Source organism: Camelina sativa, chromosome 1, assembly GCF_000633955.1.
Source record: "Camelina sativa cultivar DH55 chromosome 1, Cs, whole genome shotgun sequence".
Taxonomy (NCBI): domain Eukaryota; kingdom Viridiplantae; phylum Streptophyta; class Magnoliopsida; order Brassicales; family Brassicaceae; genus Camelina; species Camelina sativa.
Window position 1 is genome coordinate 21,367,319 of NC_025685.1, and position 24,637 is coordinate 21,391,955.

At 35.3% G+C, this 24,637-nt stretch overlaps 2 protein-coding genes and 1 pseudogene across 2 annotated transcripts; 2 read left to right on the forward strand and 1 right to left on the reverse strand.

The window, feature by feature from the left end:
• LOC104700561 (pentatricopeptide repeat-containing protein At2g18520, mitochondrial) lies at nucleotides 92-1,602 on the forward strand. The gene has a single exon (XM_010416086.2). The coding sequence runs from the start codon at nucleotides 162-164 to the stop codon at nucleotides 1,419-1,421; it is 1,260 nt and encodes a 419-aa protein (XP_010414388.1). The 5' UTR covers nucleotides 92-161; the 3' UTR covers nucleotides 1,422-1,602.
• On the reverse strand, nucleotides 2,430-5,176 carry LOC104700570 (vicilin-like seed storage protein At2g18540). Its single transcript, XM_010416097.2, has 4 exons — nucleotides 4,869-5,176; nucleotides 4,409-4,668; nucleotides 3,983-4,312; nucleotides 2,430-3,896 (listed from the first exon to the last, which is right to left on the reverse strand). The coding sequence occupies exons 1-4, from the start codon at nucleotides 5,152-5,154 to the stop codon at nucleotides 2,628-2,630; spliced, it is 2,145 nt and encodes a 714-aa protein (XP_010414399.1). The 5' UTR covers nucleotides 5,155-5,176; the 3' UTR covers nucleotides 2,430-2,627.
• LOC104700577 lies at nucleotides 14,576-16,437 on the forward strand (annotated as a pseudogene).

Consider the following 24,637-nt stretch of genomic DNA (forward strand, 5'->3'; position numbering starts at 1 on the left):
TTTTTTTTTTTTTTTTTTTTTTTTTTTTTTTTGCAAAACACATTTTTAAAGTCTTACTTATTAAACCCTAAACGCATTTGTTGTAGTTTTTTTTTACAACACACTATCCTTCCCTCCTCCTCCTCCTCCTCCGTGCTCGGTGGGTCTGACTCTTGCTTGCAATGGCGCCGTTTCGTATCTATCTGAGCTTCCTCCGCCGTTTCTCCACCGCCGCTGTAACCACTGCTTCTCCCGCCCCAATCACTATCTCCAAAGCAAAACTCAAACTCCGCAAAGTACACGATCCCGACAAAGCCTTAGCGATTTACAACTCCGTCTCCAAAAACCCTTCATCTCCTCTCTCCTCACGCTACGCCATGGAGCTAACAGTCCAACGCCTCGCCAAATCTGAACGCTTCTCCGACATAGAAGCTCTGATCGAGTCTCACAAAAACAGCCCAAAGATAAAAACAGAGACTTTTCTCTCTACGTTGATCAGATCTTACGGACGAGCTTCAATGTTTGATCATGCTATGAAGATGTTCGAGGAGATGGATCAGCTCGGCACACCCAGATCCGTTGTTTCCTTCAATGCCTTACTCGCTGCTTCTCTTCACTCTGACTTGTTTGAAAGAGTCCCCCAACTGTTCGACGAAATTCCTCACAGGTATAATAGTATCACTCCTGATAAAATCTCTTACGGTATGTTGATTAAGTCGTATTGTGACTCTGGTTCGCCTGAGAAAGCTATGGAGATTATGAGAGATATGGAGGTTAAAGACGTGGAAGTTACCATCATTGCTTTCACCACTATTTTAGGGTCTTTGTATAAGAATGGGTTAGTCGATGTAGCGGAAAGCTTGTGGAACGAGATGGTTTGTAAAGGTTGTGAATTGGATAACACGGTTTATAACGTTAGACTGATGAATGCTGCCAAGGAAAGCCCTGAAAGTGTCAAGGAACTGATGGAAGAAATGAGTAGTGTAGGATTGAAACCTGATACGGTTAGCTATAACTATCTTATGACTGCGTACTGCGTGAAAGGGATGATGGGTGAAGCCAAGAAAGTGTATGAAGGGCTTGAGAAAGAACACGATTGTGTTCCGAATGCAGCGACGTTTAGGACATTGATATTTCATCTGTGTATAAACGGGTTGTATGATCAAGGTTTAACGGTGTTTAAGAAGAGTGCGGTTATGCACAAGATTCCGGATTTCAAAACGTGTAAGCATTTGACTGAAGGATTGGTGAAGAATAATAGAATGGAAGACGCAAGAGGAGTGGCTAGAACTGTGAAGAAGAAGTTCCCTCCGCGTTTAGTAACCGAGTGGAAGAAACTAGAGGGAAAGCTTGGATTGTATTCGAAGGCCAGTAATGCTGCTGCGTCATCTTCTTCTCAAACAAGAGAAGTGTTTGATCAAGAAAGAGAGGATGCTACATAAAAAGTTCAAGAATTTGCTAAGATGATCTTGTTTTTGTCTGTGCTTGCTTCTTGCTTCTTGCTTCAGCTAATATTATGATTTGTGGAAACTGTGATCTAGCGTGATGAAGATTATAATACTATGAGTTCCTCTTACATTTGGTTTCTCGTAAAATAGCTGTAAAAGCTACAAGTTTTAGTTACTTCCACAACAAAAAACTTCAGCTCTCTGTATAATTGTATCATACACACTGTATGTAACCAAGCAATCCGTAGACCGTAGCTTATTGCATAATTGTTTTACATACGTTTTATATTTGGTTTGTAAAAAATTTAACTTTTACACTTTTATTCTTTTTTCCTCATTTGAAACCGCAAAATATCATTAGAAATAACATGAAATTATATACTCTTTTCAATAAAGAGATTTCCTCTTATATATACACACTTATTTGAGTATACTTCAAATTTTAAAAAGTATTTTGAGACGGTTTTTCTCATGATAAAAAAATATACTCTTTTTGTCCCTAAAAAATTGATGTTTGAGAGATTTCACACAAATTAAAGAATAAAAATTATTAATTTTAAATATAATATTATTTTCTTAATAAAAAGTATTTTATATTTATAAACTAATGACTATTAAATTTTCTTAATAATCACTTTTTGAAATTTACAAAAATTTAGTATTAATTTATTAAAAGTGATAAGAGAAGTTTATAAAAGTTTAGTATACAAAAGTTTAATATTAATTTATTAAAAGTGATAAAGAGAAGTTTACAAAAATTTAATATTAATTTATCAAAAGTGATCAAATATGTGTCAGACAACAAAAATCACAAAACATCAGTTTTCGAGAGACAAAGAGAGCATTGAATGGAGGGAGTATTGAATAGTCTAAGCAACGTTACGAAACAACACATGTTTGCAATAAAAGTTTACGATTGATGAAATTTGATGTATATTTATGGTAATTAGCGACAAAACATTTCGAGTTCAATAGAATGACAAAACCATTCTTAGTTTAACCTATGTGAGAATTGTCTCATAATATTGATAAGGACGGCTTGTACAACTAAACATCTCACAATACAACTCAAAGCCCACTTTGTCACAATCTCATCCTTTGTCACATGTCAGAAACATCAAAGTTTATATCATAAACATATATGCCCAGATTTACCAAAACGAACACTCAAGAAATTATAAAAACGAAAGTTTCCATACTTTAAGACACACCCACCATATTTCCCATGGTACTGAAGGGTGGTTGTGGCTGGGGCGGCCATCTCCGCTTTGCTTCTTCTTCTTCCCTTTTCCTTCGTTCCTCCTCAGCTCTTCTAGCCGCTTCTTCTTCTTTCTTTCTTTCTTCTTCTCTCCTCATAGCCTCCTCTTCACGTCTCTTCCTCTCCACCTCCTCTTTCTCTTTCCTATGCCTTGCTTCCTCTTGTCTTTTTGCCATCTCTTCTTCTTCGCGTCGCTTCCTTTCTTGTTCCTCTCGTCTCTTCGCCATCTCCTCTTCTCTCTTCCTCGCTTCTTCTTCACGTTTTTTTCTTTCCACCTCCTCTCTTTCTCTCTGCTGCCTCTCTTCCTCTCGTTTCTTTGCCATTTCCTCTTCTTTTTCCCTTTCTTCTTCTCTCTTCCTCGCCTCCTTTTCTTCTTCCTCACGTCTTCTTCTCTCTTCCTCTTGCCTTTTAGCTTTCTCTTTTTCTCGCTCCCTTTCTTCTTCTCTCTTTCTTGCCTCTTCTGCTTCCTCCTCACGTTTCTTTCGCTCCTCCTCTCGTCTTTTAGCTTCTTCCTCCTCTCTCTTTCTTTCTTCTTCTCTTCGCCTTGCTTCCTCTTCTTCTTTCCTTCTACGCTCAGCTTCTTCCTCTTCACGTCTCCTCTTCTCTTCCTCCCTCTTCCTTTCTTCTTCTCTTCTCCTTGCTTCCTCTTCTTTCCTTCTACGCTCAGCTTCTTCCTCTTCACGCCTCCTCTTCTCTTCTTCTTCTCTTTTCCTTTTCCTCTCCTCTGCTTCTTTCCTTTTTCGCTCAATTTCTTCCTCTTCACGTCTCTTCCTCTCTTCAATCTCCCTGGTAAGCTTTGCAAGCTCTCCCTCCGCACAAGACACACAATCCAATATCACACTTTCTTTTTGAGCTTCCAACAATCCCTTGATTGTCTCATTATTCAAGTTGAAAGACACAGCAAGTACTTCCCGGTCCAGTACTTTCAGAACCGAGCTTTGCCCGACTAAGAACTGAGGGTGGTTCGCCTTTACTGAAGTGCTAAACCCCATGAATACGAATGAACTGTTTTCAAAAGACATTTGAGCCATAGGATGAAACTTCGGCACAACAAAAACATCTCCTTCCTCAACCATGAATCTCTCGCTATTGCTATTGTTCTTGCAAGAAGACAACGACTGTTGGTTAACCACCCGAATCATGCCTTCCCCTTGTAATACAATCGATATCTCACAAGCACTAGGGTTCCAGTGAGGTGCCATCATTGATCCCTACAAAATTCATTTTTTACGTCACATCAAGAAAAGACAAGAGGTCAAAATCAAGGAAATATTGTAATAGTTTTAAGTGCCTTAACCTCAGTTAGATTGACCATGAAAAACCCAAATCTTGAACCCTTTAAAGCATCCAAATCCTTGTCATCTACCACTATGCTCCGACCATTGTTGTTCTCAAAGTCTGGGTCAGACTCAAAAACATTGAACGTTCTTGTTTTCTTCTTATTAGCATCAACGATCGGTTTCATCGCCAAATGATCAGCCACGTCTTCAACTCTCACAAAGAGCCTAACGAGCCGTGATTGCCACTTATCCTCCTCCGAGCCTTGTGTTCTGTTTTTCGGCAGAGCATTTATGATCAAGGGAGGTTTCGCAGCGTCTCTTATCTTACTCAAAACATCCCCATGAACCTTCCATATCGTAAAAACAAACACAAATCAGTGAAACAACAACCATAAATAGAATCAAGTCATGTACATTTATGAGTTTAGCGAGCAGAAACGTACCGCAAAAGCTGACCGGAGAGTTCTATCGTCGAAACCCAATAAAAGGTCTCTAATACTCGAGTAGGCTCCAAGGCATGGATCGTTTAAACACTTTCCCACGTCAAAGATCGCGTAAACCCTAAGTTTCTCTTGAACATCGTCTCTCTCCAAGTCGCTGTGTACGTAAAATACTGAACCGGAACGTAGCCTGTATACATCTCCTCGTCTTAATTCTAACCTCCTCTCGCTCTCCTCCTCCACCCAATTTAAAGTCCCACTCCCTAATAAAAAGTAATACAATCTTGATTACAACCAAAATAGATATAAACAATCAATTTTAAATTACATTATAATTATTTAATTTTTATATCAAATAAAATAAGTTGTGGGGGTGTCAAAGAATTTGGTTCAGTTTCGGTTTACATGCGAAGCTCTCAAGAGTTTGAGAAACAAAGTTACACATAAGTAGCTTGAGTCGTACCAGTGTGAACGAATAAAACCATGTCGGAATGGAGAAGAAGAGGAAGCAAGAGTGCGTTTGGCTCCAATGTTATGAACTGAAGATGGTATCCATCACCGATCTGAACGGCTGATATCTCTCCGAAATCAGTCGTAACGATTGGCATGCGTTGATCTCTCTTGACCAGAAGTGGGGAAGAAAACGACGACGAGACGAGGCCATTTTGGTCGGGAAAAGACTGTGTGCAGAGGAATAAGGTGATGAGATAGACAAAAACAGAGAGTGGAAGTAACGTAGATCTCGACATTGTTTTGTTGCATATACTCAAATAAGACCTTTCATCTCTTTTATCAACGATCACAGACGGGTCCGTGTTTGGACACATGTCGTAATAAGTGAACACGTGTATCGGTAACTTGACAGGTGGTGGATTATTTCTTGATACTAATCTTAATATTCATGAATGACCATCGCCGAGAAAAATATTATAACTTCGTCGAGAAAAGATAGTTGCATGTGATTGGTAACTACATTTTTTAAGCAAATTAAATTGAAATTTCTTTTTTTTCCTTTTTTTAGAGGTCGTGATCGTTTGTACTCTGACTGAATATTTTTATAGATCCTAGTGGCAATATCTCTAATGATATGTGTAATAGAGGTAAGTAACATAACCATGAGATAAGTATGAAAAAGCAATATATAGGTCCAGGCGTCCAGCCCATTATGTTATAATTGTGAAACATTTCCCATATTGTGTAGTGATAACTTCCGAGTATGTAGGCATGGCCAACGATTACGGTTATGACTTACGGTTAATTAACCACTAGTTATAGTTAAAAATTTTGTTTAATTTTAACTATAGCTGTTTAATAAACGGTTAAAAGATTACGGTTAAATACGATTCCGATTAAAGCGATTACTGTTATATATGGTTACAGTTAATTGATAATTTGATACGGTTGATATTATTTGATGATATAATATAATTGAAATTATTTATTTATAACTATTATGTTCTTTTAGTGTACTCATATTTCTTTATATAGTATGATTCATATTAAATAAATAATTATTAGTATATTTTGTTATATTTTTAGAATGGTTACGGTTAACAAATTACGGTTTAACTATGCGGTTAACCAACGGTTTTGATATGGTTACGGTTAATTAACTGTTATGATTAATATAATTTAACTATATATTTACGGTTAATGGTTACGGTTTTTAACCATTTTATACAATTACGGTATGGTTACGGTTCAGATACGGTCCAGTTATGGTTTAATTTTGGTCATGCCTACTTGTCTGAATAAATGTAGTTGCATGCATGAGGTGTGTTTATGGATCTAGAAAACTGCGTATTTTGCGTGTATACAATAAAGAAAGAGAAAAAATGTTTGCTCAGGCTCTTACATTTTTTCCTTGTTTTGATTAAGTTCTTATACAATTTAGCAGATTAGTGTGATCACGTTTATTTGAAACTAACACTAATCATGACCTAAGCATAAATTCGATCTAAGTCAAGTAGAGCATGCTAGCAGAAGTGGGGAGGAACACATTATTGGAAGAATATAAATAGAAGAGAACGATTACATTTGGTTAAGAATAAATGTGTGAAAGAGTAATTGTTGATAATATATAATGTTGGAAATGTGAGTGAAAGGGAGTAGATTAAACGAATAAAAAAGGTGTAAAAAGTAAAATAATCGAGACACTAGAGCAAAGGCTAAAATACCAAACAACATATCCAACCTTCCAAAAGGATTCCCCCATGTCTAAGAAAAAGCATGTTATGAATGTGACTACTCATTGTGTTACTTTTCCAAATTGTAAGAGATTGAAGATACTCCACTCTACCTCTTTCCCTCCTTTTTCTGGTTAAAGTTCATTGTTTATTTCTAATATTCCATATTTCTCTAGTGTTCGATCAAGAAAACATTTTAAAATTGTGACTAAGTTTTGTGCCATTTGTAAATACCGCTAATAGATTTAAAATAAAGGTGTAAATTTTGATCATGACTGAGTTATGAACATATGTCATAGATTGATAGGAAATATTCGAAGATAAAACTTTCTAATTTCGGTTTTGAAAGATTAATTAGATATCATTAGCTATTAAAAATGTAAATTATTGGTCTTCCCCACAAGTCACAACTACACTTCTATGTTTTTCTTGCCCTTTGCAACCATTTACTTACTCAAAAGATTTGTTACACAAGAAGTCAAGTCAAAATAATTTTTGAAGTACTTAGCGAAAATTATGTAACACATGCATGAGTCATCACGTATAAATAAGTGGACAAGATTCACGAATAGTTAAGGAAATAAATAAACGTTACGAGTTCATATGATGATTTGTGGTTCGATACCAGATTGATTAATGTCAAGTAGTCTGCTGTTTTAAACCCTACTTTTTTACGTGAAAGCTAAACAAACACCATCTAAATGACACTATTTTGAACTTTGAACCATCTAAATGACATTATTTTTAGATATGCACAGCGCTATATATGAACTTAAAAATAAAAAAACTTTCTCGATCTTTCTATGAAATTTTCCCTTTCTGCGTTATATTTTAACGAAAACGATATTTTTTATATGTGTGAATGACATAAAATCAGAATCTAAGGAAAAAAAAACAACCTTTATTGCTTGTGTGAGCTTCAAGCTTTCTCTACTTTTAAATGAAACGTATGTGCGTTGTGTATCATCGGCCATCTCCTTTGTTTTCCTTACTTCCTAAGTATTTGACTCTTTTTTTATTTTCTGCTAAACAAACTCGGTGTGCCAAAAACAAAAATAACTAAAGCTTTAATAACATACAAAGAAAAAGAATGACCTAAAACATACTCAAGAACTTATAATGGAGAAAGATAGTGAAAAAAGAAGGAAAACAAAATCAAGTGTACATCCATCCAATGGTGGATGTACTTTCAGAGTTTCTTAGACAAAGAAATGATTCATATAAATTTTGCTATCCGTTTTAGTTAATTAGGAGTAGGACAGATGGTTTTAGAAAAACAATAATCAAAGGAAAATTAATGTGGACCAGCTTGATTGATTAAAAAGATAATAATCAAAAGAAAATAAGATGCTAGATTTTGCATGCTCTTTTGAACAACAAACAAAGTTTGTGAAAATCTCACTTATCGAATAGTTTCAAGGATTTTCAGATTATAATTTAAAGGCATCAAGAACTTCATCCATATTATTATTTGGAGAGGGAAACGACTAGGTTTTCCTTAAATTTCATTTTAATTAAATAATATATGTTTACAATATTCCTTTGTATCAAAGTAATTGATGTTTTAAGATTTTTTTTTTTATCCTCAGTTTTTTATGCTAAATTTATTACTCCCTCCGTTTCATAATATATGATGTTTTAGAGAGATTTTTTGTTTCATGATATAGAATGTTTTCAAGTTTCTATGTAACTTTTTGATTAAGTGAATATTATCTATTATGCAGTATTGTTTCTGATTGGTTGACCTTTTAAAAAGTAAACACTTCTTAATCTGCGTGTTTTTGTTAAAACATCTTATATTTTGAAACGGAGAGAGTATTTAAAATCTTTTATGATCATTTTGTATTTTGCATTCTGTTTTATTATTAACTGAATTTTGTTAAAGTAGATAGTAAATCATGTTTCTATTACAAAATAATTATAAATAAATAATTTATTGATACGTGTGTACAAATGTCAAAATAAATTACTATGATATGGAGGGGGTACATATACAAAATTTAAATTTTCAATTTTTACGCTTTTCAAAATGTTAGGGAAACTGTTTAGCCTTGATTAAAGTTGGTTATGAATATATTATATATGATAAACTCAATTTATTTAGTGACATAAGACGGTTGTCGGTGCATGTAAACTCAATGTTAAGTACATCCCTAATCTAATAAACTTGGGACAATTTCATTTTGTATACCTTTATTTAGCTTTAAATGCAATAGTAGACCCTATATTCCACATAACCACTAAAGGTACTGAAATTACAGTTGACTCTCTTACGACCAAACAAAAAACAGAAGCTGAAATGACAGATATAACCCGGAGGAAGTCTGCAATAAATTTATTTAAGGTAGATTATAAATTAAGTATATGTGAAGACATAACGGTAGGTCTACTGTTAAATTATAGTTTAAATTTTATAAAAAATAATTTGGTAACCTAGTGAACAAAGAATAACCACATAGACTTCCTGCATTGAAGTAAATAAATTTACATATAAACGAGTCAAATTAAGGGAAGAAAGACTGATTAGATTAAAATTATTTGGTTTAGGATTTGCTTAAGTAGACTTCTCTGTAGACTATTGGTGGTTGACTTTGTTATGTCATTAACTATTAATAATCTGGGCGTCCGGTCAGAACCGAGAGAATCGAACCAATTAAACCGAGATGTTCGGTTTTTGGATCTGTGAAAGGATCAACAAACCGATCGGCTAAATTAATTTGGTAATTCGGTTATCGGCTCAGTTCGGTTCGGCGGGGCATAACCGATCGGTTTTAATTAACCGATGTATATATACCAAATTTTCATTAACCCTAACTCTAATCACTTTCATTTCTTCCTCTTCCACTTTTCGACTCTCTCTCTCTGGCGATAAGCGATTCTACAACCAAAAAAATCTTGTCTCTCATCAAATCATCATCATAATCATTCTTCTTCATCTTCGCCATCTACAGCTCTTCTCTCTGTCAAACATGGTGATCCTTTTAGCTGTCCAAACCCTAATCTCGAGTTCTTCTTTTCTTTGTCTTCTCCTATGTTTATCTTTCTGAGATCTTGCCTTACAATAAGCTATTGGTACTCTGATCCCTAATTGAAATTTTCAGATCTATAAGATTGTAATTTGTAAGCTTTTGCTCCTTAGTGTATTAATGATTTGGTACTAATCCATTGATTGTTTTTCTATTTTTGCAGGAAGAGCTTGGTGAACCTTCAATTAACGTATTCAAGTTTCAAGTTTTGGGGTTCGCTTTAAAGGTTAATCGATTTTTATTTGAGATATATATATATATATATATTTTTTGATTGTTATTACAGTTTATTTTCGCACAAAGAAGAACTAAAAAGGTAGGTATATGAGAATTTGATTCCAGTTTATTGCAGTTGTTACTCTTTTTGCTTCTTTTCTTTCTTTGTAGTGTGTTGAGTGAATGTCATAGTTATTTGAGTGTCTGATCCTTTGAACTTATTATCACAAATTGTATAAACGATGGTGTGGAGCTATGCTCGTATTGTTGTGATATCGACAAAGCATGGATTAGGCTTCCAAGATATGAATCTGGTTGAGATATATATGTTTAATTTTTTTTTTGGTGTTCATGTTGTCTGCTTTGGTAGTAACATCAAAACCTGAAGTTAGTAGGCTTCCAAGATATAAATCTGGTTGAGGTAATTATTCATGTTGGTAATATCCTTGTCAAAAGATGAGAAAAATTAAGCAGGCAAGAGATATTCTCTGTAAAATAGCTCTAGTTTTCAGCTGTAGTATCCTTGTCAAAAGATTACCACAGTGCCCTTTTTTAACTAGCCCCTTTACTTCATATCTGATAGAGAAGACGAGATTGAAGATATATAGAAGGTATCTCTTGGATTCGCGTCAATTTTTGTTTGGTTAATATTAACAATGCAAGATTATCGTATTCACATTTGGTCGTGATTCCAAAACCTGTGAATTTTTTTATCGTTTAATTGTATTTTAAGGTCTTTTAATTTATATATGTGGTTCTGCTTTTCTTTAGGCTATTTTTATTGGAATTTTAGTTTCAGAGTACTCTTTATTGGAATTTTTATTGGAGAGATTGACCTTATGATGATCATGGAGGCTGTAATAGATAGAGAAGAGTATGAGTCGCTTGTTGTGGTTGATTGATAAAAAAATTTGTACTTATTTTTAATAGTTTACTCAAACCCAAACGATTCGAAACATTAAGCCAAAACGAACAAAGAAATAGTGTCAATTTACTTAATTACACTGTAGGTCTTTTCATCACACAATTGAACTGCTTATTGTTGATTTAACATGAACTTATAAACAAATAAAGTACAATAGACAGCCCCAACAAACCGGTTAAGGAAATCAACAGTCCTTTCTGCCGAGTCGTTTGATCAAACTGCACTTACTGCCTGAAAATACACGCAAAGAGTCATAGCATACAAATAATGTTATAAACGAGGGATAAATACTATAATCGAAATTCATGAATGGAAACAAGCGATTAGAAAATCACCAGACTAAATTCGATAAGTTTTACCATTTTGCCAATGTTAGTACAGTAAACAGTCCTTGCACACTTCTCTCGCTCGTCCTCAGACTAAAGGAAATAAAACAACGTTATGCGAACACGTAGTTGTGAGATTGAATCAGAGTTATCTATAGCCGTCAAGCTATGCGAACACGTTGACTTCCAAAATAAGTCTAAGTTAATGACCTAACTGCCTAAGAAAACCAAAAACTTGATTTCTCCATATGTATAATATATAATCATGTCAAAAACATATAGAAGCAAATACATAACATATATCAAAGAATACAACAAGAAAATCTTAAAAATTATTCACCAATTTGCAATAAATTGGCTTTCAAATTATGACGACTTCATGTTGATGTCAACATTGTAGACATAAACTAGCCTATATGAAGATACTTCCCTTGAAGTCTATTTTGTGTGGTCTATTTTTGCAATTACAATTTAATAAAGCAGACACCGTATGAAGTCTACTAGGATAGTTGACTTCTTTTGTTGTCTTCATTTGTTAATTTTTTGGTCAGTTTTGCAATTAAAAACATATAACAGAGTAGACTTCTTATAAAGTTTCGACAAGTTAAGTTCGATTACAGTCTACTCTGGTTATTTTTGCAATTGACCAAACCATTAACTTTGTAGTAGACTTCTAGCTAACAAGTAGACTTCCTCTATCCGTCAACTAGAAAAAGTAAACTTCGTTGTGGTTAGTTTTGCAATTGACCAAGTTTGACTTTCGCCAAGTAGACTACGTATGAAGTCTCCAGGAATGTTGACTTCGTTTGCAGTATGCCGTGGTCATTTTTGGGGTTGACCAACATTTTAATTTTTTAACCAGTAGACTTCTTTTGCAGTCAACTAATTAATTTTATATCAATAATATTACTGTCAATGTTTTTATATTTTGGTCAAATCCAAAAATAGCCACTACAGAAGTATACTCTTTTATTATCGGAAGAAGACTTCGTTCGGCAGTCATAACTAAAAAGTCAATAATTTGGTCAATTGCAAAAATACACCTTAGTAGACTGCAAACGAAGTATCCGACAGAAAGATTATAATGCAGTCTGAACCACATTTTTTTGTTTTCAAATGAAATTAAGGAGACTGAAATTTCAGTCTACGGGTTCGAAACTCGATAAATTTTTAATTGCAAAATTGACCACATAGTAGACTTGACATGATATTATGACGGTTAGACTAACAAATGAAGTCTAATTTCGCAAAAAAATCAAGGAAAATCACGAAATCTACCGGAAAATAACCTTATCGGTGGTTGTTTCGCAATGTCAAGCACCGAGGACGTCGTCTTTAGTCACCATAGAAGAAACCCAGCACCAATTTAATCACTATCCAAGAATCATGACATATAACAAGATGAATGCACTTGCAAATTTTCTTGGATTAAAATGGAGAGTATATGGAAGAAAATGAAGTTCTCATAGCATTGGGTGTTATTTAAGCTTATAAATTCAGGTTGTTAAAGCTTTAACAGCTTCAAATTTGGTTGTTCATGGTTTTTGAAAAATTGATGGTGGTGGCACAACCGTAAATTAAAAAAGAAGATGAGGATATGGATGTAATAAACATTTTCGCAAGAAATTCAAATGAATCAGAAATAATGGCATTTCTGTGAATACAATGAATGGACAAGGATTTAATAGGGAGAAAGTGGCAAATGTTGGAAAGAGAAAAAAAGGGTCTAACATTGCAATTGACTCAAGTTTGTAGTCTAATTTTGCAAGTCTCCCAATAAACTTCTCCAAATTCTTAATCTCTAACGTGGAAATTATGAATAAAATACTCATAGTCATAGACATGCAATATTAGATCATTTGATTAATGCATTTGTTTAAAACTATGACCACATGTAAAATGGCTTGGTTTAGAGACAGACGGCTGATGAAAAGTTATGGCAAACAATTAGGATATTGTGCTGTGGTTTGGTTTAGATGGCTGATGAGAAGTTATGGGAAGCAACTATGATATTGTGCTGTAACGCGTAAGACTATATACCAGAATGATTCCTAAATCTGACACTGCTCTCCAATTTGGCCTCAAGTGTTTGATATGAATTAAGAGTGAAGAATTTGCATAATTGCACTACATGCAATTATGCTAAAACAACATGTACACTTGTTTGTTTGTTTGAACTAGAGTTATCATGTGTGATATGCATTACCGATCTAAACTTTATAGTAAATCTATCTATTACACTGAACTAGTGGCTACTTGCTATAGCTAGGTTTTTAACAAGTAAACAACAAGTAACAACGTACAACCGCAATATGATTTTCATAACTAGGTAGTTTTCTTTGGTCAAATTGTTTTACAATATTATGGTTACACAAAAACTTTATGCTTTTATTTTCCTGATTTAGCTACATGAATTATATATATATATATATATATATGTACACAACCTTTTTTTTTTCCTTCTTGATATGCTCAAATTAAACCTTAGGGCTACTCTCTCAAATTAAGAGGTCATTGTAATTACAAAATATTAAATCAATAATTAAATCGGATTCAAGCAATTAAAATCAGATCTAGAACTCTAAACTCTTTGGTAAAATAATTAAGTTTCATTGCAATTATTATCTAAATTTAAAACCAGAAAATTCAAATCTCTTTGTAAAATTTTAGGTTAAAAATCAGCTTTAAAAACAGGTTTAGATTGTTCACAAAATTACTAAATCAAATCTCTTTGCAAGAAATAATTTTGCTCATCAAAAGGTTTTATCAGGAAAATCAATTATATTCTCATATCAATCAATAATCCTAAGATCTAAATTCAGATGGCTAATCAAAGATCTAGCATTAAGAACAACCTATGATGAAGATCTAGAAAGATAAAGAATCCTAAATAAACAGATCTAATAATTCATAAAATCTCTGTGAAAAACCCTGAACCTAACAAGCAAACTACTCAGACATATTCAATGAAGAACAAAACATAATTCTGAACAATAAGCAATTGAAATTAAAAGAGTAAAGAGAGAGTTTATGAATTCTTCTCTCAAAGCAGTTCAGATCTCTCTCCCAAAAGCTCTCAAAATCCCACAGGGTTGCAGAAAATAAAACTTGCTAGAATAAAACTTAAGGGTTTTCTAAAACCTAAAAATACTATTTATATGTCCAAAAACACGCCAGGGACTAATGATGCAAATATGGAAAACTTTGGGGCAGATTTGTAAAATTTACAATACTTGCTTCTCTCTCGGCTAAACATGGTGTTGATCGATGCTAAGGCAGTGTCGATCGACACTCTCATCATTCCTCGGCTCCAAGTTTTTTTTTCTTAGCTGAATTGCTCCAAAATCCCTTTTAAATGCTCCATTTTGCTCATTTCATGCCAAAATCCTAGAAAACCTGTTAAAACTCTAAAACATCGTACAAAACAAATCAAAAAACTATAAAAGACTCCTAATATCATGGTTAAAAAACATAAAAACCATGATATATCACTTGTTTTTTGACAACCCTTTTTCATTGTCCTTTTTAAAATTTGTCTACAGTCCCATTACACTGATATAAAAATACAACAATTACAATTCAAAACCTCCCACTTTCACAAACCCTCCTTCTTCAAACATGAGAGTCCCTGCTTCATCAGACACCAACAGTAACTCAAACCTCGTTTGCTTTAACGAACCCACTTCGGTGCTTGACCTCCGTAGAAGCCCAAGCCCAAGCCCATCCACCGCGGAGGAGAAACCACTCCTCGTCTCCGATCAGTTCCCGTTAGACGATGATGATCATCTGATGCGTTCTATGGATTTGGATTCAATCATGAAAGAATCATCTAATTTCCCATCTTCTCCTCACTTCTCCACCGCCGTCGATCCTCCACTGCTTCCTATCTTTCCCGATCAGCTTCATCCGCCGGAGTTTCCTGATCACGGTTACGGATTCAACAACGAAGGTGGAGGTGGACTCGATTTCGTAGAAGATCTTATCCGAGTTGTGAATTGTGTTGACTCGGACGAGTTACAACTCACTCAGGTGATATTGTCACGGCTCAACCAACGTCTGAGGTCTCCGACGGGAAGGCCGTTAAAGAGAGCAACGTTTTACTTCAAGGAAGCTCTCGGTTCTCTAATAACCGGAACAAACCGGAATCAAAACCGGTTATCTTCCTGGTCCGAAATCGTTCAAAAGATCAGAGCAATCAAAGAGTTCTCCGGTGTATCTCTGATCCCTCTCTTCTCTCATTTCACGGTGAATCAAGCGATCTTTGATTCGTTAACCTGGCAACAACAACAACATCAATCATCATCTTCTTCTTCGCCGCCGTTCGCTCACATCGTTGATTTTGAAATCGGATTCCATGGTCAATACGCGTCTCTCATGAGAGAGATCGCCGAGAAATCGGTCAACGGGATCAGATTTTTAAGAGTGACGGTGGTTGTTATGGAGGATTTCGCCGTCGAGACGCGCCTCGTTAAAGAGAACTTAGCTCAATTCGCGGCGGATCTGGAGATCCGATTTCACATTGAGTTTGTTCTTATGCGTACATTTGAGGTGTTATCTTTCAAATCGATTAGGTTCGTCGAAGGAGAGAGTACCGTCGTTTTGATATCTCCGGTGATCTTCCGTCGTTTAAACGGAATCTCCGGTTTTGTTAATGATTTACGGCGAGTTTCACCGGAGGTCGTCGTCGTCGTCGATAGCGAAGGATTGACGGGAGGAGTTGGATCATTTCAGAGAGTTCGTTAGCGGTTTAGAGTTCTACACGACGGTGTTTGAATCTCTCGACGCCGCAGTCGCAGGTGGTGGTGGTGATTTGGTGAAGAAGATCATTGAAACATTTTTGTTGCGACCACGAATCGCGGCTGCGGTCGAAGCGGCTGCGGATAAGAGAGGAGGGGAGATGATGACGTGGCGAGAAGCGTTCTGTTCGGCGGGGATGAGGATGGTTCCGTTGAGCCAATTCGTTGATTTCCAAAGTGTTTAGTGGAGAAAGCGCAAGTCAGAAGGTTCCACGTGGTGAAACGACAGGGAGGGTTATTGCTTTGCTGGCACGAAAGACCTCTCGTTGCCACGTCAGCTTGGCGGTTTTAATAAATCAACTGGGATTAAGTTGAGTTGGATTTGGTTTGTTTTTATTATTTACTACTTGTAAGTTGTAACCATTAGAAAATTTACTAAAACATTCACCAAAAAATTGGCATCAATCACCAGATGAAACTTTAACAATATTGACCGCTAGAGTTTAAGTTGATATAAGAGCTAGTAACCTTTGATGTACCATCTATATAATTCAAAATGAGAATCACAGTGTTTTTAGTCTAAATGATTTGGTTTATGTTTCACAACTAAAGTTTAACCCTCAGTACAATTTGAGCTATTTTTTTTGCTTTATGTATAATGATTTATTACTATCCAGTTATTCTTTGAGAAGGCTCAAATGATCTGGAAAATAATGAATAAAAGACATTACCGTGGCTAAGATTGAGAGCCACGGTAGTTGACCAATCGAAAAACTATCATGTAATGATTAAATTATTTAATTTCCATGTAACGTGGATCTTCTCATTATCCCTGTGAAAATGGTTCGTTCTTTTAATTGCCTTATTTTTAAAGAAAATAAGATTATCTTTTAATATTACTAGGATAATACCCACGCTACATCGCGAGATATTTTATTGAAATTATATTTGAATTTAATTTATACCAAAAATAAAATAAAAAACTAATTTTATGTAGTTTAAAATCATGTTTTGTTACACATGCTTTCTTCTAAAAAAGCAAGAGGATTAGTGATCAAAATCATTTTCTACATGATTTCATTGGGAACATGGGATGGAAGTCCAACAGTAAATCAAAACAACTTTACAAACAAGTAGAGAATCACAAAATCAGTTCCCATACTGATAAGTTAATTAAAATCTTAAATATTCAATAAAATACTTTTCCTAATTATTTATTTAGTTTCTTGTATTGGTCAACTATTTTAATTTCATAATTTGTATATATTTCATATTTATAAATATTTACTTGTGTAAAGCTAAATATATAATAGCTTAATAATATAAAATTCTCACACATATCACTAATTATTTTTTGTAATAATTATATGCCAGTTTTTAAGAACACGTATTTGTTATACTATATAGATCAAAATATAATTAAGTTATAACTATATGTTTCTTTAAACCTCTTTGACATCATTTATGAATTTTTATAAATTTTATGATAATATACATTAGTATAACTTACTTACACACTAATTTTTTAGTAATTAAAGCTATTATAAATTAAAGTAAAATGTTGATTATGTTTTATGCACATAATCATATTGTATGCATAAATTTATGAAAATAAAATTAATTTATTAATTGGATAAAAAACGTAATGTGCCTACTCCCTTTCTCTCGACTTTGGATTGGGACGATGATATGAGCTTTGGCTACAAAATGATCTTGAAACAAAATAAAGATGAGTCGTTAGCTGGTCTAAGGACTTCTCTAACTAACCCGAATAAGGTGGAGATGAATGATGGATTGACAAGAACCACAATAGATGTGAAAGTCTATTGATACTTCTTAGAAACTCAAGAATTCGGACACACTCACGAATTAGAGAGCAAAGGTTTCTTTTGTGAAACAGAAACAAGCAATTTTATTAATCAAAAGGTAAAAAATAAGAACTACAACTCAAGGCATTATATAGCCAGGTTCATAACTTATTCTATGGAAAAACACATAAATCCTGCAAAGAAAAACAAGGAAAATCAGAAAAATAAAGGAAAGAGACGTTGGGTAGAAAAATAAAGGGTGCCGATTAAGGCAAATTTGATATCTTGACTTCATGACATGATTCTTCTTCGATCTCAGGATATTCTGGACGAGTGAGAGAGCCTTCTAGATGTCTTCTAGTGCCAAATAACACGTGCATAAGTAGGCTTCAAGTTTGGGGGTGAATAAAGCCCATTTAGCCTTATTACTTATTAGCGAGTCCACTGGACATGTGTTTACTGTTAGGTCAATATCTGGAGATGTATAGCAGTTCTCTCGACGCTCGCTGGTGCTACTGAAACTAGACTCAGAAAGCTTTAATTTGATATATGGCTCATCTCCTGGAACGTCCTGAATCGTCGGAGGTATTTCATTGAAGACGGCCTTTAGTTGGGAGCTCTCCGATGGGGTTAGGCGAATGGCTTCAAACTGATCAAGGGGGATCAGTCCTTCATGTTCCAGCTGCTCCAGAAAGATGTTGAACTTCTTCTCTATGCTTTTGCTCCTGGTCCTAGTTATTGGTCCGCTTGGCACATATGGAGCTTGGATAATATGGCTTGGTGGTTAGATGTGCTCATCACTACAGCTGGTGCAATCATAGATGTGCAGAAGGGACACATAACACTGAATGTAGAAGGTTTGAATATGAACTTTGAGATGGATAAGCTGAGGAGAGTCCTCAGAGTTTCTACTATTGATGGACAAACTTTTTCTGTTGAAGAAGTTTCTGATATTCGAGCATCAGGCTCAGTGTCGATCGACACCTTATCAGCATCGGTCGACACTCCTCCACATCCGAAACTGAACTTGTCCACAACTGATGCTCCAAATCATAAAGCTGTTCCCAAACAGACACCTCCCAACTCCACACTCCAGAGTCCTCAAGTAAGGCAAAGGTATGCATCTTCTTCACCCAAACCCACTCCTATCATCAACAAGGCTTTCAAATGTACAAACACTGTATTGCAGTTAACCAAGCCACGAGATTATCGTAGAGCGCTTGTTTCTTCTGTTGATGATTTTGCAGGACATAAAAGAAGCAAACCCAAACCTAAATCCCGCCCTGGTCCTGTTCCTCATGTCCTTGGTAGACCTCACTCTTCTACTGCTTATACACCACCTTGGATGAAGAGTTCATGCTGTGGGAGACATTCAATGCCACTTCCTGATCCGCCAGATGACTGATCCGCTGCCAAGTCGAGCTAATGACTGAAAACAAGCGCTCAGTGGGAGGTGATATATCATGGTTTTTGTGGTTTTCAACCATGATATAAGGAGTCTTTTAGAGTCTTTTGATTTGTTTTCTAGGATGTTTTTGAGTCTTTGCAGGTTTTCTAGGACTTTGGCACATAAGGAGCAAAGTGGAGCAATTTGGATCATTTTGGAGCATAAATCTCGAAGAATCAATTTGGACTCGGATAAAAAAAAGGGCATCGATCGACACCACTCAAGAGCATCGGTCGACACCCTCTTCAGCCGATGAAGAATCACGAATTTGGAAATTTTACAAATCTGCCCAAAAGTTTTCCATATTTGCATCATTAGTCCCTGACGTGTTTTTAGACATATAAATAGTATTTTTAGGTTTTAGAAACCCTTAAGTTTTATTCTACCAAGTTTTATTTTTCTGCAACCCTGTGAGATTTTGAGAGCTTTTGGGAGAGAGATCTGAACTACTTTGAGAGAAGAATTCTTGAACTCCCTCTTTACTCTTTTAATTTCAATTGCTTATTATTCAGAATTATGTTTTGTTCTTCATTGAATATGTATGAGTAGTTTGCTTGTTAGGTTCAGGGTTTTTCACAGGGATTTTATGAATTATTAGATCTGTTTATTTAGGATTCTTTATCTTTCTAGATCTTCATCATATGTTGTTCTTAATGCTAGAACTTTGATTAGCCATCTGGATTTGGATCTTAGGATTAATGATTGATATGAGAATATAATTGATTTTCCTGATAAAACTTTTTGATGAGCAAATTACTTCTTGCAAAGAGATTTGAATTAGTAATTTTGTGAACAATCTAAACTTGTTTTTAAAGCTGATTTTTAACCTCAAATTTTACAAAGATATTTGGATTTTCTGGTTTTAAATTTAGATAATATTTGCAGTGAGAACTGATTTTTTTTACAGAAGAGTTTAGAGTTCTAGATCTGATTTTTAATTGCTTGAATCCTAATTAATTTATTGATTTAATATTTCATAATTTCCTGAGAGATTCCCTAGGCCTAGCTTTTTGATCCCTTGAATATACAATAGTTTATTTTAATACTTTTGCATTGCTTTTATTAATTCAAACCATCTTGTTTAGCGTAATAATAAAACTCTATAATTTATTGTGTAGACTTGAGTCCTTGAGGAATTCGACCCCTAAGTATTACAGTGACCTCTTAATTTGAGAGAGTAGCTCAGGGTTTAATTTGAGCATATCAGAAGGCAACCCACTTCTAGGTTTTTCTTTTCCTTTTGAGTCATTTTTCTTTTTGCATTGAGTCAGTTTTTGTTTGAAATTTGTTTGAAATCTTGAACTATCTATCTATCATGTTGCTTTTAACTTGTGTTTGAGTGTTTCTTAACAGAATAATCATCCAAGGATTGATCCATCAACACAACACTGCAACTAACAAGGAGTTTTGCCCAAAAATCACCATTCATGATTAGTGTCGATCGACACTGAAATGGTGTCGGGCGACACCAGCTGGTAACCTGAAAACAGTTAATCTTTTCCTTCTAATTTTCAATACGTTTTTGTTTCTTTTTGCTTTCCTCTTACTTGAAAACACTGGGGACAATGTCCTTTAAGTCTGGGGGAGGTTAGTACTAACTACTAACATAGTTTTTGTCTTTAGTATGTCAAAACCAATTTTTGTTTTTATTGAGTCAAATTTTTCAAAATTGTGTTGGGGACTATGATTTTTCTTTTTAGGTGTATTGCCTTGGTTGATTAATGCTGCAGATCGAATCCACTATTCCGACTAATGAAAAATCCAATGGCTGACCAGTAAACCAGAGACATCTAAATTTCCAACTGAATCCATAAAAGCATGAGGTAACTTCTGCACTTTTCTTTTACCTCATCAAGGAGATTGATGTTCATAGAGCTTGACTCCTTGTTCATACCTGAAAAGTAAGATTTTCAAAAGAAAATGGTACTCCTCTCCCTTATTTAAGTTGAAGAGATTATTCCTGAGAGCTTTGTTTAGAAAGAAAAAAAGAGAATAAAAGATAAGATGATTTTGATCAGTTTTTAGAGGTAGGTAATTACTTGTGACCTCATTATTCTATTCTTGAGTCAAATGATCACGCAAAGTTTGGAAGCGAGGGGGAGGTAAATTACCGATGACCCCATTATTCGCCTACACCTTTGCTTGTAAAAAAAAAAGTCAGTAAAAAAACTGCAAAGCAAAGCTCAAAGGAGGATAAGAATAGAATAAGTCTGGGGGAGAGGAAGACTATACCACATGTTGTAAAAAGATATATCTTTCTTGTTATGGTATAGTACGGGAATGAGTCTAGAAGGTTCTTGACATTGATCAAATTGATAAGACCCACCGATGAAGGCTTAATGTAGGAAGTAGTAGAATTTGGTTTGAATTTGGGATGCTACGAATGTCAACAGAGAAGTACATGGTGGTTTGATTTGGATTTGTTTACTAAGCATATGGATTATGGTTTGGATGATCATGGCAGTACCTTAGAGAAAAAATGAGTTTATGTGTTTTCAAACATCTTTCACATGTCTAAGTTTATGTTTTGCTTGAGGGCAAGCAAAGGCTAAGTCTGGCGGAGTTTATATATCATGGTTTTTATGGTTTTTAACCATAATATTAGGAGTCTTTTATAGTCTTTTGATTTGTTTTGTAGGATGTTTTAGAGTCTTAACAGGTTTTCTAGGATTTTGGCATGAAAGGAGCAAAATGGAGCAATTAAAAGGGATTTTGGAGCAATTCAGCTAAGGAAGAAAACTTGGAGCCGAGGAAGGATGAGAGTGTCGATCGAAACTGCCAAGGATTTTCCTGATAAAACCTTTTGATGAGCAAAATTACTTTTTGCAAAGAGATTTGATTTAGTAGTTTTGTGAACAATCTAAACCTGTTTTTAAAGCTGATTTTTAACCTAGAATTTTACAAAGAGATTTGGATTTTCTGGTTTTAAATTTAGATAATAATTGCAGTGAGAACTTAATTATTTTACCAAAGAGTTTAGAGTTCTAGATCTGATTTTAATTGTTTGAATCCTATTTAATTATTGATGTAATATTTTGTAATTTCCTGAGAAATTTCCTGGACCTAGCTTTTTGATCTTTTGAATTTACAACAGTTTTATTTTAATATTTTGCATTGTTTTTCTTTATTTAAATCAACTTGTTTAGCGTAATCATAAAACTCTATAATTTATTGTGTAATCTAGAGTCCTTGTGGAATTCGACCCCTAAGTATTACAGTGACCTCTTAATTTGAGAGAGTAGCTCTAGCGTTTAATTTGAGCAAATCAAATTTTGGCGCCGTTGCCGAGGACTCTTTGATCTACCATTAGATTTGTGTTTTTAATTTCGTCTAAATTTTACTTTTTATTTTCTACTTACACGTTTTTGTTTTTCCTCTCTTTGGTGTTTCAGGTGCATGCCTCCTAGACCTCACACAAGGAGCAACAAGACTGATCCTACTGTGAATCTTTCAAACCAAGAGTTGGGAAAATTTGAGCGTGAGAACAGAAAAGCAGCTAAATCCTTGAAGATGGTTAACACAGTCATTTTGATGCGTGATGAGAATGGTGCTTTGAGGGATCAAGAGGGCCACTTGCGCAATGAGCAGGGCCAAAAGATTGATGCAGAAGGCAATGTGATTGCTGAAGCTGTTGGTGACGAGCAGGCTGATGGTGTCGATCGATGCCAACTTGGTATCGATCGACACCCACTTCCTGCAGACAGACGTGGAGCTGCAAACCACGTTAACAATCTGGTTCGAAGATAAGGGCACAACCGATATTTGATCAGGACCATTGCTGACTACAACCGGGCTGATTTTGTGTATGAGAACCGGTCTGCTATTGTTCCTCCTCCATTCCAGAGGAATGATTTTGAGTTGAAACCTGCATATTTTCAACTAGTTGGACAGAGACCTTTCTCTAACCTGCCCAATGAGAAGCCTTTGGACCACATTGAACATTTTGAGGATCTTGTGACCAGTATCAAGGCTAATGGAGTGACTGAGGATTACATCTTCTGCAAGCTCTTCCCTTACTCACTTGCAGGAGAGGCATCTCAGTGGTTGAAGCAGTTAGCAGCTGGATCATTGACAAATTGGCATAACGTCAAGGTGGCCTTCCTCAACTACTTATGATGATGCAATGTCAGATGAGTTGAGAGTTAAGCTATCCTCTTTCAAGCAAAGACCAGATGAAGCTTTCAAGGCAGCTTGGGTGAGATTCAAGGCTTATCAAAGGGATTGTCCACACCATGGTTTCTCAAGAGTTCAATTGTTGAGTATCTTCTTCAGAGGATGTGATTGGGAGTATCAGTTAGCTTTGGATGTTGCAAGCCATGGAAACTTTAAGACAAGATACCCAGAAGATGCTGAAGCTTTGATTGAGAATTTGGCTTCCAACAATAGCACTAAGAGAGCAGATACTGAAAGGAAGAGATTACATGGAGGATCTGATTCAAAACAGCTAGCTTCTGTTAATGCCAAACTGGATTCAGTTCACAATCTTCTAGTGGGTAAGAAGTCAGTCCAATTTGCTGCTGAAGTTGAGACATTTGAGCCAGAGCCAGAGAATACAAAGGAGAATGTCAACTATGTGTATGAAGTTGGGTATCAAGGTCAGAGATTCGGTAATCAACAAAGTAACAAGCCTTACAGTGGTAACTCTTCAGGCTACACTCCTAAACCAGATTACCAGAAGCAGCAACAAAACAATGGTCATACTAGAACCTATGGGAACTCTTCTTATCAGTCTCCTCCTCCACAGACTTCTTCTGAAAGTAGAATGNGCAGCTGGATCATTGACAAATTGGCATAACGTCAAGGTGGCCTTCCTCAACTACTTATGATGATGCAATGTCAGATGAGTTGAGAGTTAAGCTATCCTCTTTCAAGCAAAGACCAGATGAAGCTTTCAAGGCAGCTTGGGTGAGATTCAAGGCTTATCAAAGGGATTGTCCACACCATGGTTTCTCAAGAGTTCAATTGTTGAGTATCTTCTTCAGAGGATGTGATTGGGAGTATCAGTTAGCTTTGGATGTTGCAAGCCATGGAAACTTTAAGACAAGATACCCAGAAGATGCTGAAGCTTTGATTGAGAATTTGGCTTCCAACAATAGCACTAAGAGAGCAGATACTGAAAGGAAGAGATTACATGGAGGATCTGATTCAAAACAGCTAGCTTCTGTTAATGCCAAACTGGATTCAGTTCACAATCTTCTAGTGGGTAAGAAGTCAGTCCAATTTGCTGCTGAAGTTGAGACATTTGAGCCAGAGCCAGAGAATACAAAGGAGAATGTCAACTATGTGTATGAAGTTGGGTATCAAGGTCAGAGATTCGGTAATCAACAAAGTAACAAGCCTTACAGTGGTAACTCTTCAGGCTACACTCCTAAACCAGATTACCAGAAGCAGCAACAAAACAATGGTCATACTAGAACCTATGGGAACTCTTCTTATCAGTCTCCTCCTCCACAGACTTCTTCTGAAAGTAGAATGGAAGCTATGCTAGAGCAACTTTTGCAAGGTCAAGAACAGTTATCAGTGACATTCAATGGGAAGATTGATAATGTCTACAATGAGCTT